Below are 15,329 nucleotides of genomic sequence, written 5' to 3'. Positions count from 1 at the left end.
AAGTGAAAGGAGTCAGTAGGCAGCTATGTGATAGTTGTTTCACTGGTGAGTGCCTCCGGACCTGACACAGTAGCAGACTCAAGAGTTCTAAGTCACACAAAAAAGACTGTCATTTTGGGAAAGATCTTTCATATACTCTATAGATGCATAAAAATCTGATATGACAGCAGTTTCTTGGAGTAGTTGAATATTTGAAAGCTTATATGAATGAGACTTTCCTCAGATGATATAATTGAGTCTTAGCATTTGGCCCTGCTGTACTGGTTGTAGAAGGTGGTATCTGGAGAGTGAAGATTGTGGAAATTCTTTTTTTTTTTTCCCCCAGTTAAATTTCATTTTCAAAATCATAGATACTTTGGTCTTTACACACACACTGTTCTTTTACTGTATAATTTGTGCATGCTGGAGGAGAAAATCACACTTATCTATATTAAAACTTAATGTGCTGACACATTAGTAGTTCAGAAAAAGTGAACTACTTTGGGAGTGGTAAGTATAAAAATTGAATACCATATTCAGTTTCTCTTTATTATAAACATGGAAAATAAATAGAATGTGGTTATTTTATGCATTAATGTGATTTTTATAGAAATTTATAAAATGTATTCTAGTTGAAACTTGTTATAATTTTGGTTTTTCATACTTAATAGTATTCTGTGCGTTATTTTTGCAATACTTACGATATTAAACTAAAAGTGAATTATGAAAGTTTTAATTATTCTTCATAATTATATTTTGAAGTAACTGTAGTTTTTAGAATGTAGTTGTCATCAATTTTCTTGTGTGTGTAAAACTGCTATATCTAATTAGTGTTTTTCTGTGCTTGTGTTTTTCTCTGTAGAACAAGAAAATTCAAATTTAGAGATCAACACCATCAATGTATTATTTTTTGGAAAATTAGCAAAGGACTGTGCAAAAGTTTTCTATGAAGGGGTAAATTATTTTCATGTTACTTTTTGTTTTAGGAGTAGATTTAAAATTATTGATGTTATATTTATTCTGTAGATCTTTTTTTTGTTTTTTTGGTTATTTTTTACAGATTCATTATATATTTGCATGTATGTAAAAAGGATACTTAAGCAACAGCTTTAAAATTGCAACATTCCAAAGAGGTTGTAAAACTTATCACTGACATAAAAAGGGACAATTTTTCCTTTCACTTCATTTTAATATTTAGTATTTAACAGAATGTCTTAAAGATATGTACATTTCCCCTCAATTAAAAAATAATTCTTAATAACTAAGAAATAATACAAACAATAACTGTATTTTTGTATTATTTTCTGATAATTGTTTCAAAATACCCTGTTAAATCCAACAAAATGCTGCTGAACCAAAAACATATTAAAAGGAGTGGACACTATGACCAAGTGGGATTTATCCCAGGAGTACAGTTTGGTTCAGTATAAAAAAATCCATCCTTGTAACATATCACATTAATAGAAAAAGGGAAAAAACAGATGGTCATCTTAACTGATACACAAAAGGCATTTGATAAAATCCTAAACTCTTTTGTAATCAAAACACTTGGGAAACTAGGAATAGAAGGGAACTTCCTCAACACAATATAGGGCAATTACGAGAAACTAACAGGTAACATCAAACGGAGTGGTGAAAGACTCAAAGCTTCTCACTAAGATTAGAAACAAGACAAGGATGCTTACTTTACCACTGCTCGTCAACATTCCACTGAAAGTTCTAGCCAGAGCAGTTAAATAAGAAAATGAAATAAAAGACACCTAATCGTAAAGGAAGAAGTGAGACTGTCTCTATTTTCAGATGACATGATTCTGTATTTGAAAATCCCAAAGAATCCAAAAGAAAGTTACTGGGATTAATAAACGAATTCAGCAACATTGTAGGGTATAAAATGGACACATAAAAATCCTTGTTACTATGCACCCATAATGAGTGATCTGGAAAGGAAACTGTGAAAACAATTCTATATGTGTTAGCATCTGAAGAAATAATATACCTATGAATATATGTGACCAATGAAGTGAAAGATTCCTACGCTGAAAGTTAAAAAACATTACTAAAAGAAATTGAATAAGACCTAAATAAGTGGAAAGACATCCATGTTCTTGGGTAGGAAGACAATATTGTTAAGCTATCAATACCAACCAAAGTGATCTGTAGATTTAGTGCAAGCCCTATCAAAATTCTAACAATCTTTAGAAATGGAAAGGTTGACTCTCAAATTCATAGATGGTTTCAGGGGGCCCTGAACAATCTAGGAAAAGAATAACAGAGTCAGAGGACTCACACTTTATGATTTCAAAACTCACCACAAAGATACTGTAATCAACAGTGTGGAAGTGTTAAAAAGGATAGACATGTATACCAACAGAATAGAATTAAGGGTCAAGAAATAAACCCATTTATCTATGGGCAGTTGATTTTTGACAAAGGTGCTACATCCACTCAGTGTAAAATGATACAGCCACTGTGGAAAACTGTTGGACATTTCTTCATAGAATCATGGTATGACCCAGCAACCCCACTACTAGGTATAGAGACAAAATAATTGAAAACAAGAACTCAAACAGATATTTTTACACCAGTGTTCAGTGCAGCATTACAGTAGTTCCCCCTTTATCTGTGGGGACAGGTTCCAGGACCCCCACTGGAAGCCTGGAACCGTAGATAGTACTGAACCCTATATACACTGTTTTTCCTATATATACACACCTATAAAAAAGTTTAATTTATAAATCAGGCACAGTAGGAGAGTAACAGTAATCACTAATAGAACATTTATAGCAATATACTGTAATAAAATTAATGTGAACGTGGTTTCTCTCTCTCAGAACATCTTATTGTACAGTGCTCACTCTTCTTGTGATGATGTGACATGATAAAATGCGTACATGAGATGAAGTGAGGTGAATGGCGTAGGCACCATGACATAGTGTTAGGCTACTGTTGACCTTCTGACAGTATGTCAGAAGGAGAATCATCTGCTTCTGGACCACGGTTGACAGTGAGCATCTGAAGCCATGGAAAGCAAAATCACGGATGAGGGGGACTGCCTCATTTATAATAGCCAAATGGTGGCAGTAACCTAAGTGTCCATTAGCAGATGAATAAAGAATGTGGCATATTCATATAATGGAATATTATTCAGTCATAAAAAAGGAATGAAGTTCTTATACATCATGGATGAACTTTGGAAACATACTTAGTGAAAGAAGCCAACACAAAAGGACAACTATTGTATGATTCCACATATATGAATATGCAGAGTAGGAAAATTCACAGGGAGACAAAGTAGATGAGAGGTTACCAAGAGCCGGGTTGGTTGGGGGGGAATGGGGAGTTTTTGTTTAATGGTTAAAGAATTTCTACTTGGGATGAAAAAAATGTTTTGACAATAGGTAGTGGTGATGGTTGCACACATTGTGATTGTAATTAATGCCACTGAGTTACACACTTAAAAATGGTTAAAATGGCAAGTTTTACATTATATTTTGCCTGAGTTAAAAAATATATATGTCTGCAGTGCAGTAGTTAGGTAGAGATGTGTAATAGAAATGTAATATGTAGGGGCGCCTGGGTGGCACAGCGGTTAAGCGTCTGCCTTCAGCTCAGGGCGTGATCCCGGCGTTCCGGGATCGAGCCCCACATCAGGCTCCTCCGCTGGAAGCCTGCTTCTTCCTCTCCCACTCCCCCTGCTTGTGTTCCCTCTCTCGCTGGCTGTCTCTATCTCTGTCAAATAAATGAATAAAATCTTTAAAAAAAAAAAAAGAAATGTAATATGTAATAGAAAATGAGAGTCCTTCACAGTTCTTACACAGCATACTTTCTATTGGAGAAAGGTAGACAGTGAACAGATAAACATAATTTTTCAAGTAGCAGACAATGCTGTGGAGAAAATAAAACAGGGGGAGAGAAGATGTGAGGATATATTTTAATTTGATGAAAGAAAGACTCTGATAAGGTGACATTTGAGCAGAAACTTGAAAGAATTGAAGTGGTCCTTAGATATTTGGAGTAAGGGTATTCTTGACCAGGAATTTGCAAATAGAAAGGCTCAGAACTATGAGTGCATGGTCCAGACATAGCAGGGGGTCAGTGGCCAAATCCCAGCAGGTGTGACTGGAGCAAAATGCTTAACTCTGTTCACCTTTTTTTTTTTTTATTTTAATCTTGAAAGATTAAAAAATTATTTAAAATTTTTTTATGTTTAAAAAATTAATCTTTAGATTAAAATCAATAAAAATTAAATTTTAAAACCTTTAAAAAAATCAAGATAGGAATAATAATACCTCCCTTTCTGGATTGTTGTCAGGATTAGAGATAAATGTACCTACTGCTGGCACTGCATGGGAGCTCAGTGTTGGCAGCTGTTATTATTGTTATGACTGTTTTTATCTTACTGTAATTAGATGCAGCCCCAATGAGGAAAAGCAAGGTAGAGAAAGGGCAACTGGGTCTGAGCCCAGGAGTGTGGCTTCCAGTTAATTACTGGATTTTGAGTAACTATTGATAATCTCCAGATATAAATTTAATCAACTATAAAGTAAGAATGTTGGATTAGCTGAGAATTCTGAATAATTCTGGCATACTATGGTTTCAGAAACTGATCATTTGTAAATAATTCAGTGGACTTGAGAAATGATGCTATTTTTGTAAAAACCTGTCTTTGGAGTCTAGAATAAAGATTTATTTCATGGAAACTGTCAGAACATCTACTTTTTTTTTTTCTTCTAACAAAACCTGTCTTTGGAGTCTAGAATAAAGATTTATTTCATGGAAACTGTCAGAACATCTACTTTTTTTTTTTCTTCTAACAAACATTTTGGGAATAGATTGCCAGACTCAAACTCAAGTTTTGTCTTTTTTGCCAAAGCTTCTGTGAAGAGGTGGTAAATCAGTTAATGTTTTCCTAATTTATAATTTGAATAAAGGAAAGGAGAATCAGTGTAGTGATTTTTCCCTTCTGTGAAAAGTTTGTTATTAAATTAAAATCTTACTTTAGAATTTAAGGAAATAAGGTATTTGCTGTGTAATTCGTGTCCTAAAACTCCTATGACATTTCATCAGACTTTCTCTTAGAATGAATGATAAGTAGAGTAATTTTAGGTACAATTTTAAAAATTGGAGATATATAGTTCTAATCTAGTTGGTGTGGCACAGCAAAGTTCCAGAAGCAAATATACTAAAAAAAAGGTGTTACCTGACAGTCTGCGTCAGGCCACTTAGGTAGGGTAGAAATCAGTAGCTCTATGTAGCTCTTTTGATGGGGCACTTTTGTGGGTGCCTCCAATAAAGGCATGTTGCCATTACTATTATTAGTCCTATTATTGTTATTCTTGCCGTCGAAGGCATGACTTTATTTCGGCTTAGGTACATAATTAATATTCATGATGACAGCTCTGAATTATTAAGAATTCAGTGCTCAAGAAGATCTGAAATCATGCCATGTTTTAAGGGCCATATTCTTCAGAAATGATGAGGTGGAAAGGGAGAAAAAGAGAGAGAACATGGATGAAAGTGAGAACATTAGGTGTCTAATAGAGGAAGATTCACTCATTTAGATAAATAACTTACATATCATTTTTCCTTTGAAGTAGAAAATGGTATGTTACAATATTTTGTTGAGATAGGGAAAAATGAAAAATACATCAGTTCAGTGACTAATTTGCATGTGATACTAAGCTGTGACAGATATTTCCTCTGACTCCCCATCCTTCCAAAAAAAAAAAGTAAACAAAACCAAACAAGTGCTGTTAACAGCTTCGTTATTCTTCAGGCTGCTAGGTATGCACAGAAAGTTTTGCCCTAATACACTGAATTAGTAATATTTAGTTTTCATGAATTATAGAATATATGAAGTAAATATGAAATGTAGTTTATGTTCTTATTTTGGATGAACTCTTTCCATTCTGTTAAAGAAGTCCACCTTTTTTTTTTTTTAAGATTTTATTTATTTATTTGACAGAACACACAAGCAGGGGGAGGAGCAGGCAGAAGGAGAGGGAAAAGCTCCCCGCCAAGCAGGGAGCCCAACGAAGGACTTGATCCCACAACGCTGGGATCATGACCTGAGCCGAAGGCAGACACTTAACCGACTGAGCCACCCAGGCACCCCAAGAGGTCCACTTTAAACATTTTTAAGATTTCATGGACTGGGGCTAGGAAATTATAGTCAGCTTCCTTTTGACTTGCTAAGATCATTAAAGTTGCCTTTCCTTTCTTCTCTCCCAGTATTTTTTAATAAGTAAGACATTAAACTATCTGCTTCAAATTCCGGCCAGAGAAAAAAGACAGTTGTAATGCATGGTAAGGAGGGAGGCTCTAGCATCCTTTTTTTAAGAGTCAGCTAGCTGTAAAATTAAAGCCTACTTAATTTTTGTGAGAGGACCATCAGTTTGTAGATGAAGACGAGTATTCTAGGGTGCAGGGATCTTCAGTGAACCCTTAGCAGTGTACAGATCATCAGAAGAGATTCTTTTTTTTTTTTTTTTAAGATTTTATTTATTTATTTGAGAGAGAGGGAGAGTAGAGGGGAGTGAAAGGGAGAAGCAGACTCCTCTCTGATCAGGGAGCCCGACTTGGGGCTCGATCCCAGGACCCTGAGATCATGACCTGAGCTGAAGGCAGACTCTTAACCAACTGAGCCACCCAGGTGCTCCAGAAAGAGGTTCTTGAACCAATTAAATGTGTATATAAATGTATGGTTTTTTTTTTTCCCCTCTTTGAGAAGGCCATTTGTAACTCTTACCTCATTCTCAGAAAGATCCATGAACCCACGATCATTAAGAACTGCTTTTTAAGGACAGAATTTCATGATTCTATTATGGTGTATAGTTGAGTTAATATTGAAGTTCCAAGAGTAGTTATGTGCCCACATTGTACAGAAATAATGATTTGATATTAGAAATTAGTGTCTTATAAAAATCCTGTGGTGTTTTTAATGAGAAGTCCTATAACAAACCTTAGCTTTACAGTGGCTATCTTCATAAAACTACAAATGACCATCACTGTGGAGGGTTACTAAAGGCTCAAATGATGAACATGTGTAGAAGCACTTTGTAAGATTCCATACAAATATAATATCCTAAGTATTGTTATAGAACTTGTAGTAAGTGGAGATACTATTCTATCTCCACAACTATCTTTTCCTGCCTCAGGAAGGTATTGTGGACTTGGATTAGATCTTGTAAATAATTTGGTTTAGAAGATTTTGTTCTTTTGCCTGGTCTTTTTGTCTGGTCTTGAATGTTTCAAAAAACATTGAAGCCATGTGAAAGGGTATAAGCAGAAAAGCAGAAGCTACTCCTTCCTCTCTGAAGCCACTCACGTTGCCTAGTGTGACAAAATTAGATAAAATCCCTGCTTCTTTACCTTGCACCTTTCCAGCTTTTATATATGTGTGTATATATCTGTGTATACTATGCATGTATGCATATATCTACATATGCATGTAGATAAGCTCATATATGCACATTTTTCATCAAATGACAGTACTATTCGTGTTTTGTAAATTGCTTTATTTTACAGCATATCTCGGACATCTTTAGAGAAGAAGGTTTTTAAAAATAAATACATGGTATTGAATATTAGGGATCTGTTTATATTTTAAATACATTTTTATCTTTTTCCTTTAAGATTCTTACGTTAAATTATTATTTGGAAGCAAAATAAAAGGGTTATAATACAATGAATTAGCAAAACATGTGCAATGCATCTACAAAACATGTACAATGTATGAGATATTAGTATTTTACCTAACTGACGTATGAAAGGTGTTTTCTGCAATTGAAATGTATTTTAAATAGATATTCATTAAAACAGAATAGAACTACAGTAGCTAATTAGTACTTGTCAGATAACAGAGAATGTTAATAATGGTAAGTCAAAGTTTTTCCTTTGTAAAATATAATGGTAGAAGACTGAGGTCATAGTTTACTTTAAAATCTTTCTGAGTTTAAAATCCATGAATGCTGATTACTGTGGAGGTCTAATTAGGGTATTTATTTTAGAGTTTATAGTAATAAGGTTAAAAATTATTGAAAGTCAAAGGTAAAACTTTTTGCATAGAAGAATGGATTTTCTAATTCAGTTCTTACACCTTTCTTATTTGTCACTGGTTTATTCCCTTAAGGTTAGCTCCACATTTGATTACCCCCCCAAAAAAAAAAAAAATCCTAAACAAGAAAATGAGTTTTAGCAAACTTTTAATCCTTGCCTTGCTAGACTAATGATACATTTTGCAGGAATACACATCTTGTAATTGAACCTTTCTCCATATGAAACACTTTTTTCAGTTTTAGTTTTCCTTTAAAGTAAAATTTAACATTTAATAAGTGGATGTGAAATATGGGGAAAGACTTTTTCAAAGTATTTTGAAAGTTTGAAAAAATATTTTATCACAAAACCATCAGAATTACAGATGTTTGTCAATACATCGTTTTCCCTCCCTGAAAGATGTTGTAGAGTAGTGCCTGTCTTGTAAACTAGGAGATCTTGATTCTTGTCTTGATCTAAACTAATTAGCTGAATGTGACCTTAGACTATTCATTTACCCTCTCTTGCCCTGATTTTCTTATCTGAAAAATGAAGATGTTTGATTAGGTGATCTCTAAAGTCCTGTTTCCAGTTCTGAAATGCTAAGATTCTTTGAAATAAGTTTTGTAGTACTTGTATAGTTTATTTAAGATTTATTATATATATATATAATATGTATTCACATAGTTGGTTACACATTTAGTTGTCTAAATACTTGTTGAATGTTTTTGGTCTTCTGTGTTGGATGTCCTGAATAAAAGGGTAATGGACCTTGCCATCATGGGACAGTGCTCAGTGTGGAGCAGAGGGAATTAAACAACTATTACCTAATTAATTATTTTATCCAGATGTGATATGACTGAGATTGAGTAGTAGAATCAGAAAAGTAACAGAAAGAATGAAGATGGGTACTGGGAGAGTGGATTAGTAAAAGAGAACAACATACACAAAGGCCCTGATCGAGGAGCCTGGAATGCTAAAAATTACAAAAAGGCACTGTTCTGGGGTGTGTCGCATAGTAGGTAGCTGGTGAGGTGGTGGGCATCATATCATATAGTGATTTGTAAGCCATTTGAAGACTTTGGACTTTATGCTAACATTACCTATATTCCAATTAAGTTCTTGGTATTACATAACCAAATCGATGTTAATACTCATAAAATACATTTTTTTATATTAGAGAAACATTTTCTGTCAATCCCTATGTTACCAGTGACATCAGATTCCTGGCTTCTCCTTGCGCTCTTTCACTCTTAATCGGTGATTTAAAATATGATAACAGGATTTGCAAAGTCAGAATAGTAAAAATGACTTAATGCCTGTCAGAGTCATATAAGTGTTTTTCTTTTTGATTATCAATTTTTTCATATTTTCTGTGTCCTTTTCCTGCTTACTGAAAGTGTAACAACTTGAGAATTTTGGATACACTATTGATTAAAAATTAGCAAGTTAATACACTAGTCTTGTAGTTTGCATTTTTCAGTCACATATTGATTTTGTTTCTTGTTCCACCACTATTTATGTTCTACATTGTAAGATATGAGCATGTAAAAATGACATCTGTTAATATGCAAATAAGTTGTCTGCTTTTTTTTTCTTTTGTTGATTTTTAAGAACACTAATTTATGTTAAAAAGACCTGTGCTGTTTTCATTGATTTTTCTCTGAAACTGGTTTGCAGTAGAATATTCCTGTTGGCTAAATCAAAAAGGAAATTGTTTAATGACAAAGTTTCACTCCTTTTAAGACACTGTGACAGTGTCTTAGGTTAGACACAAAAGGAAAATGACCCACTTGTTGATATCTGAATATCCTGAGTTCAAAGATTTCAGGTATACCAAATGTGTTTTTATATTTAGAACATTCATGCACAGATATTGATAAAGCTTTACCACTTTTAGTAATATGGTATTTTCAGATTGGTTTCCTAATACTTTTTTTCAGCAGATTGAGATAAATACCTACTCTGTATATCAGAATGCATTCTTAGCATTGAACTGTGTAATTCCTATTCTTGTTTGAATGGCTTCAGTATGCTCTTTTCAGAAGCTTAGAACTTAGAACAATGCATATTAAATCTCATTTTCAACTCAGTCTAATGAGTGTTTATACAAACTAATACTGCCTATTAATATGTTTATCTTTCTTATCCTTTGTGCATTTGAATTAATTTAAAAGCTATTACAATTTATACATTCATGGGAACTGGATTCTAAGAGCCATTCATTTTTTTCTCTCTTCTGTTTAGGTTTGTACTTTAATTTCACCAGTATTATTTAATTCATTCAACATACAGATGTACTATGAACATTTATGTTTTCCTTCCTGTCACTTTTAGGGGATATAAAGGTAGATAAGACATTCTTAGTCCCAGGGATCTTATAGAATTTTAAGAGCATTAAAAACATTAAGAAACATTTGTAAATAACACAAGTGAGAAATATTAAAATACTGCATACGAGAGTTCAGAGGAAAGAATTATTTTTCTCAGAGAGAGAATCTTAAGGCCTCATAAAAACATTTACAGTCCAGGTTTTAAAAGATAGATAGGGGGGCGCCTGGGTGGCACAGCGGTTAAGCATCTGCCTTCGGCTCAGGGCGTGATCCCGGCGTTGTGGGATCGAGCCCCACATCAGGCTCCTCCACTATGAGCCTGCTTCTTCCTCTCCCACTACCCCTGCTTATGTTCCCTCTCTCGCTGGCTGTCTCTATCTCTGTCGAATAAATAAATAAAATCTTAAAAAAAAATAAAAGATAGATACGATTAGATATGTGCAAAAGAGAAAAATGCTGTTATTAGTGGGGGCTTAGAATAAGCAATGAATATATGTGGAAAAGCACTAGGCATATAAGAGAATCAGATTTTTATAGTACTGAATAGACATATATGGAAATAAAACAGGCCAGGTTGTTTGGGATGGGGACACTGAGGGCCTTTAATGCAATTTATATAGATATATTCAAATGTAAGTTCATGTTTAGAAATATAATAAATACATTAGCTTTCTTAAATATTTTTGGTTGTTATTTCTATGTTGTCAAATTTGTGCTATAGGAAAAGTTTTACTATAGCCTTTTATTGAATTGTATTGCTAATGTTAAAATAGAATTAGACTTGAAAAATTTTTTCTTATGAATGCTGATGTCCTGCTTTTAGTGATTTTTTCTATTTAAAATGTTTTCTCCATCATAAAATAAATATTCATTATTCTTTTTTTGTTTTGTTTTTGGCTTGGAGTTTGCTTTTTTTAACTTTTTATTTTGTTATGTTAGTCACCATACAGTACATCATTAGTTTTTGATGTAATGTTCCATGATTCATTGTTTGCATGTAACACGCAGTGCTCCATGCAGTATGTGCCCTCCTTAATACTTTACCATCACCATCATTCTTAAGTTTAGATTATACAGAAAAATAGAAAAATGTACATCTGCACAACTAATACTTGCATTTTGTGTATTTCTTTCCGTGTAATATTTAAACATTTTTACGTAAAATAGAAAATAACATGTGATAGGTTAGTTTTTGTGCTTTTAAGAGAATTTAGAACTGATAAACTTCCCTAGTTCTGTTTATGTTCCCCTATTAGTTTGATTAAAGAACTTTAAATCTTTGACTAAAATCTCAAGTTTTCATTAAATCAGAATTTTTAGTCTGAGGTAAGTTGAAAGCACTGCTTATTTTTCTGTTTTAAGAGTAATTTATTCCAGAAGCACTCTTACTGTTTATTTTATTACCCTTTAAAACTGCCTAGGGATGCCTGGCTCAGTTGCTTAAGGATCTGCCTTCAACTCAGGTCATGATCCCATGATCCTGGGATCCAGTCCCGCGTTAGGCTCCTTGCTCAGCGGGGAGCCTGCTTCTCCCTCTGCCTGCTGCTCCCCCTGCTTGTGCGCTCTCTCTCTCTCTCTCTCTGAGAAATAAATAAAATTTTTATCAATCAATCAGTCAATCTATCTGCCTAAAAACATAGAGAATATTCAGTGAAAAGGAAGATTTTCTCCTGTTTATCTGTGAAGAGTTGTGGTTATTTAGCAATATCAGCACAGACACAATTATGCTCACAGACACAATTATGCTCACAGTCTCACATAAAGAAAGAAAAAAATGTAGAAAGTTGGAGAGCTAAAATTTCTGAATAGGGCTAGAGATTTTAGAAAGGCAATATAAGATCCATGTTTTGATTCACAGTATGTTAATGGAGGGCCTGCTTTGTGCCAAGCATTGTAAATACAGAGCAGAATAAGACATGACCTGTGCCTTCAAGGTGTTCACAGCCTTGTTTAATGGATCTGAATAGAGAATCCTGGTGATTGACCCCAGACCCTTCCTTGTATGAGCAAAGCAGAAGTCAATAATGCAGACTTCCATTTGGTAGAAATTAAGGTTATTGAAGGAAGCTGCCTATAGCCCAGGAATTTTTATGTATCTTAAGACTTTGGTGTTAAAATTAGAAGAGTAGGATAATAATTTCATATATGTAGTATATATTATTACATATTATATATGTGTAGTGCATATTTGCTGAATGTGTCTAGTCCAGTATTTGGAAAATGAGAAAAGGAGATTTAACCAAAGAATGAGAGAAACAAGAATAAAGGGGGACTGGCTTCTTACTACTATTATAAACCTAAGTAGAAAGAGAATATTTTTTCTTATTAGTATGGAAATGGAAACTTCTTATTTATGTCTCATACCCTGGATTTATATGCACATGTATTAGCTTTGTGACAGTATCGAGTTTTTATACTAACGGGATGTCTTTCTCCATGTAGTCTCTCAACTCTGACATTTAGCTTCATTTAAATTTCATTCTTAATACTGTTGGATCATCTGTTATCTCTTCATTGTTTATTTCTGCAAACTTATTCATATAAATTGAGATTAATATTGATTTTTGAACTCCCACTAAATAAATAAAAATTTTTGAGTGATTTAGTTAGTGTTTTCCTGGTCCATGAAGTGAGACTTACACTTGTCTAGGGCTACATTGTTGATGCCCTTTTAGAGGAAGTAGTAGTCTGGATCTTATATTCAGGAAGCATTAAACAAATTTGGCTAACCAGTTTTCCATTTTATAGAAATTACTCCTGTTTTAAATAATAATAAAAGTAAGAATTTATATGACATTAGAGTTACAGATACTTTGATGACTTAAAACCGTTTTTTCCTACGTAGGACACCATTGCAGTAGCTGGATTTACTGTCTTGTCAGCATCTTCATCTACAAGCAGAGATGGTAAACATTGCTTACTTTTGAAAGCATTTGAGGACTTCAAATCAACTGTTTATGTAAGTGTGTAACTTTTAGTCCAATCATATGTGGTTTTAATGAGCTTATGGGGTAGAATAGGAGCAGTATTTCTGTAAATCTGCAGATAAACTAGTCTGATTAAATTATTTTAATTAAATATTTTGCATTTAAAGCAAAAATTCTTTTGGCCTAATGTTTAGAATAACTGCAGGTAGGAAAGAAAGATCCCTTAAAAATAATTATTTATTAACGGAATTTTAAAAACTTTGTAGGTACTCTAGACCTGATCTCATTCTTTGCACTCTGCCATCGGCCTGTTTTGATGGTCTACTTGATTTCACTTTCAATTGATCAAGGGCCCTTTTTTAGGTAAAACTGATTTCCTTCTATTTTATTCTTTACAGAGATGTTCATTCTCTGCCTTCCTTTTCACTGCTCCTCCCACAGCCCTGTTTGTGCATGCGTGTGCGTTCATGTGCACACACAGAGACCACCAGTTTGGTCAGGGTTGTCGGAGAAGTAGAATTGGGCCAAGCCCTGTGCTTGCAGGCCACCGTCTGCCTGTTTTTCTGTAGTATCTGAAAGGCCATCATATGGGCTTAGAGTGGTCCTGTGATACTGAAATTAATGGATTAGACTGAAATTTACACAACTTTGCACATGTCAGTCTTAATTTGTAAGCCATACTTTTATGCCATTCTAGTGAATTTGAATATTGTACAGTTAAATGTATAGCTTTGATACAATTAAAGGTCTGTAATCACATTGGAGGTTGTTTGTATACAAGTAAATCCTCTTTTTTGTTTTCAGGTTTATGTTAAATCTGTAAGAGATTTTTCTGCAGAATCAATGTCTTTGGTAAGATGATATTCAATTTAATTTAAAATATGCACAACCCCCCCCACACAAAGATACACACATGTATGTGTGTATATATATCTGAGATCCACTTTATAGTCTAATCTTAAAATAGTAATACAATGGGAAAACAAAATCTCTACCTTTTTGATATCTAATAATGTTAAATTTGAGTTATATATTTACCTAGTAATTAATACCTGATTGTTCTATTATTTAGAATATCTACTGATATTTTGTATAAGCTACATATACAAGAAAATTAAAAGGGAAGAAAGTTTTATTGTGGGAAGATACTGGGATTAATACTACTTGTAAACCTCAGGCAAATACTTTTGTTTCTTCATCAGTTATATTTATAACATTTTCATGATGATTTGACAAATTATTTAATTTTAAGAAGTTTATAAACTTGTGATGTATTTTTCATTTTTTAATCTTTTTTTTCAATATTTTATAAAATTTTATTATAGCAATAGGAAGGTTCCCATTTTTATAGGTGAGCTACATATAGCTGAGTGAAACTGGAAAAAAGGTAATATATATGATGAAGTTTAATATAAAGTTTACCTTCTGCCTATGTTCTTAAACCTTTTGTTTCTAATGGACAGAGTCCAGGGACTTTGTTTTAGTTAACAGTGACTATGGGATAAGGATTTTAAATTCTGAATAATACTATATGGAAATATAATTCAGATTTGTTATTTAAAGGAACTGTAACCGATAAAAGCTTTGATATACTTTAAAAGCATGAATTTTTCTCAAATTTTTTCTCAAAATTGTTTTAGCTTGCTCAGCTTCAAATATTTGATACATCCATGAACCTGTATGTAAGGAAGAAGTAAAGGAAAGAGCCTATGAAACTAGTCAAAATGTCTTTTCAGAGAGCCCTGGTATTCTGATCTGTTAGACTATAACTTAGATGCTGTGCACATATACACTGGCTTATTTACGTGGAAAGTCAAATTATAATCAAGAAGTTGTTTGTTGTTCATGAATTAACAAGTACATTACATGGATGACCATGATGATTAGTGTCGTTGAGCTGTGCCGGACTGCCCCATTCATCTATACATTAGGGAGATAACTTTAATATCTTGGATCTAGTTGTCAGCTGAGCACATATCTTTCTTTACTGTCCCATATGCTGACCACTATTTTTCTAACATCATTTATGAACTACAACTTTTTTTATATCAAGGTT

General features: G+C 33.4%; 1 protein-coding gene across 13 annotated transcripts in view; it reads left to right on the top strand.

The window, feature by feature from the left end:
* POT1 (protection of telomeres 1) overlaps nt 1–15,329 on the top strand; it is a 78,980-nt gene that overhangs the window by 13,592 nt on the left and 50,059 nt on the right. For 12 of the 13 annotated variants that reach the window (XM_034671404.1, XM_019806867.2, XM_019806866.2 and 9 more), the window contains 3 exons: nt 842–933; nt 13,192–13,305; nt 14,078–14,125. In XM_034671404.1, coding sequence (XP_034527295.1) covers nt 842–933; nt 13,192–13,305; nt 14,078–14,125 — 254 coding nt within the window. Of the gene's footprint in view, nt 1–841; nt 934–13,191; nt 13,306–13,562; nt 13,637–14,077; nt 14,126–15,329 lie in introns of those variants that run through there. The other variant, XM_034671415.1, reaches the window with a different exon arrangement.

The sequence above is a fragment of the Ailuropoda melanoleuca genome, chromosome 1 (genome assembly GCF_002007445.2).
Source record: "Ailuropoda melanoleuca isolate Jingjing chromosome 1, ASM200744v2, whole genome shotgun sequence".
Taxonomy (NCBI): Eukaryota; Metazoa; Chordata; class Mammalia; order Carnivora; family Ursidae; genus Ailuropoda; species Ailuropoda melanoleuca.
The sequence above is the reverse complement of the archived record's forward strand: the minus strand, read 5'-3'. Positions and strand labels throughout refer to the sequence as shown.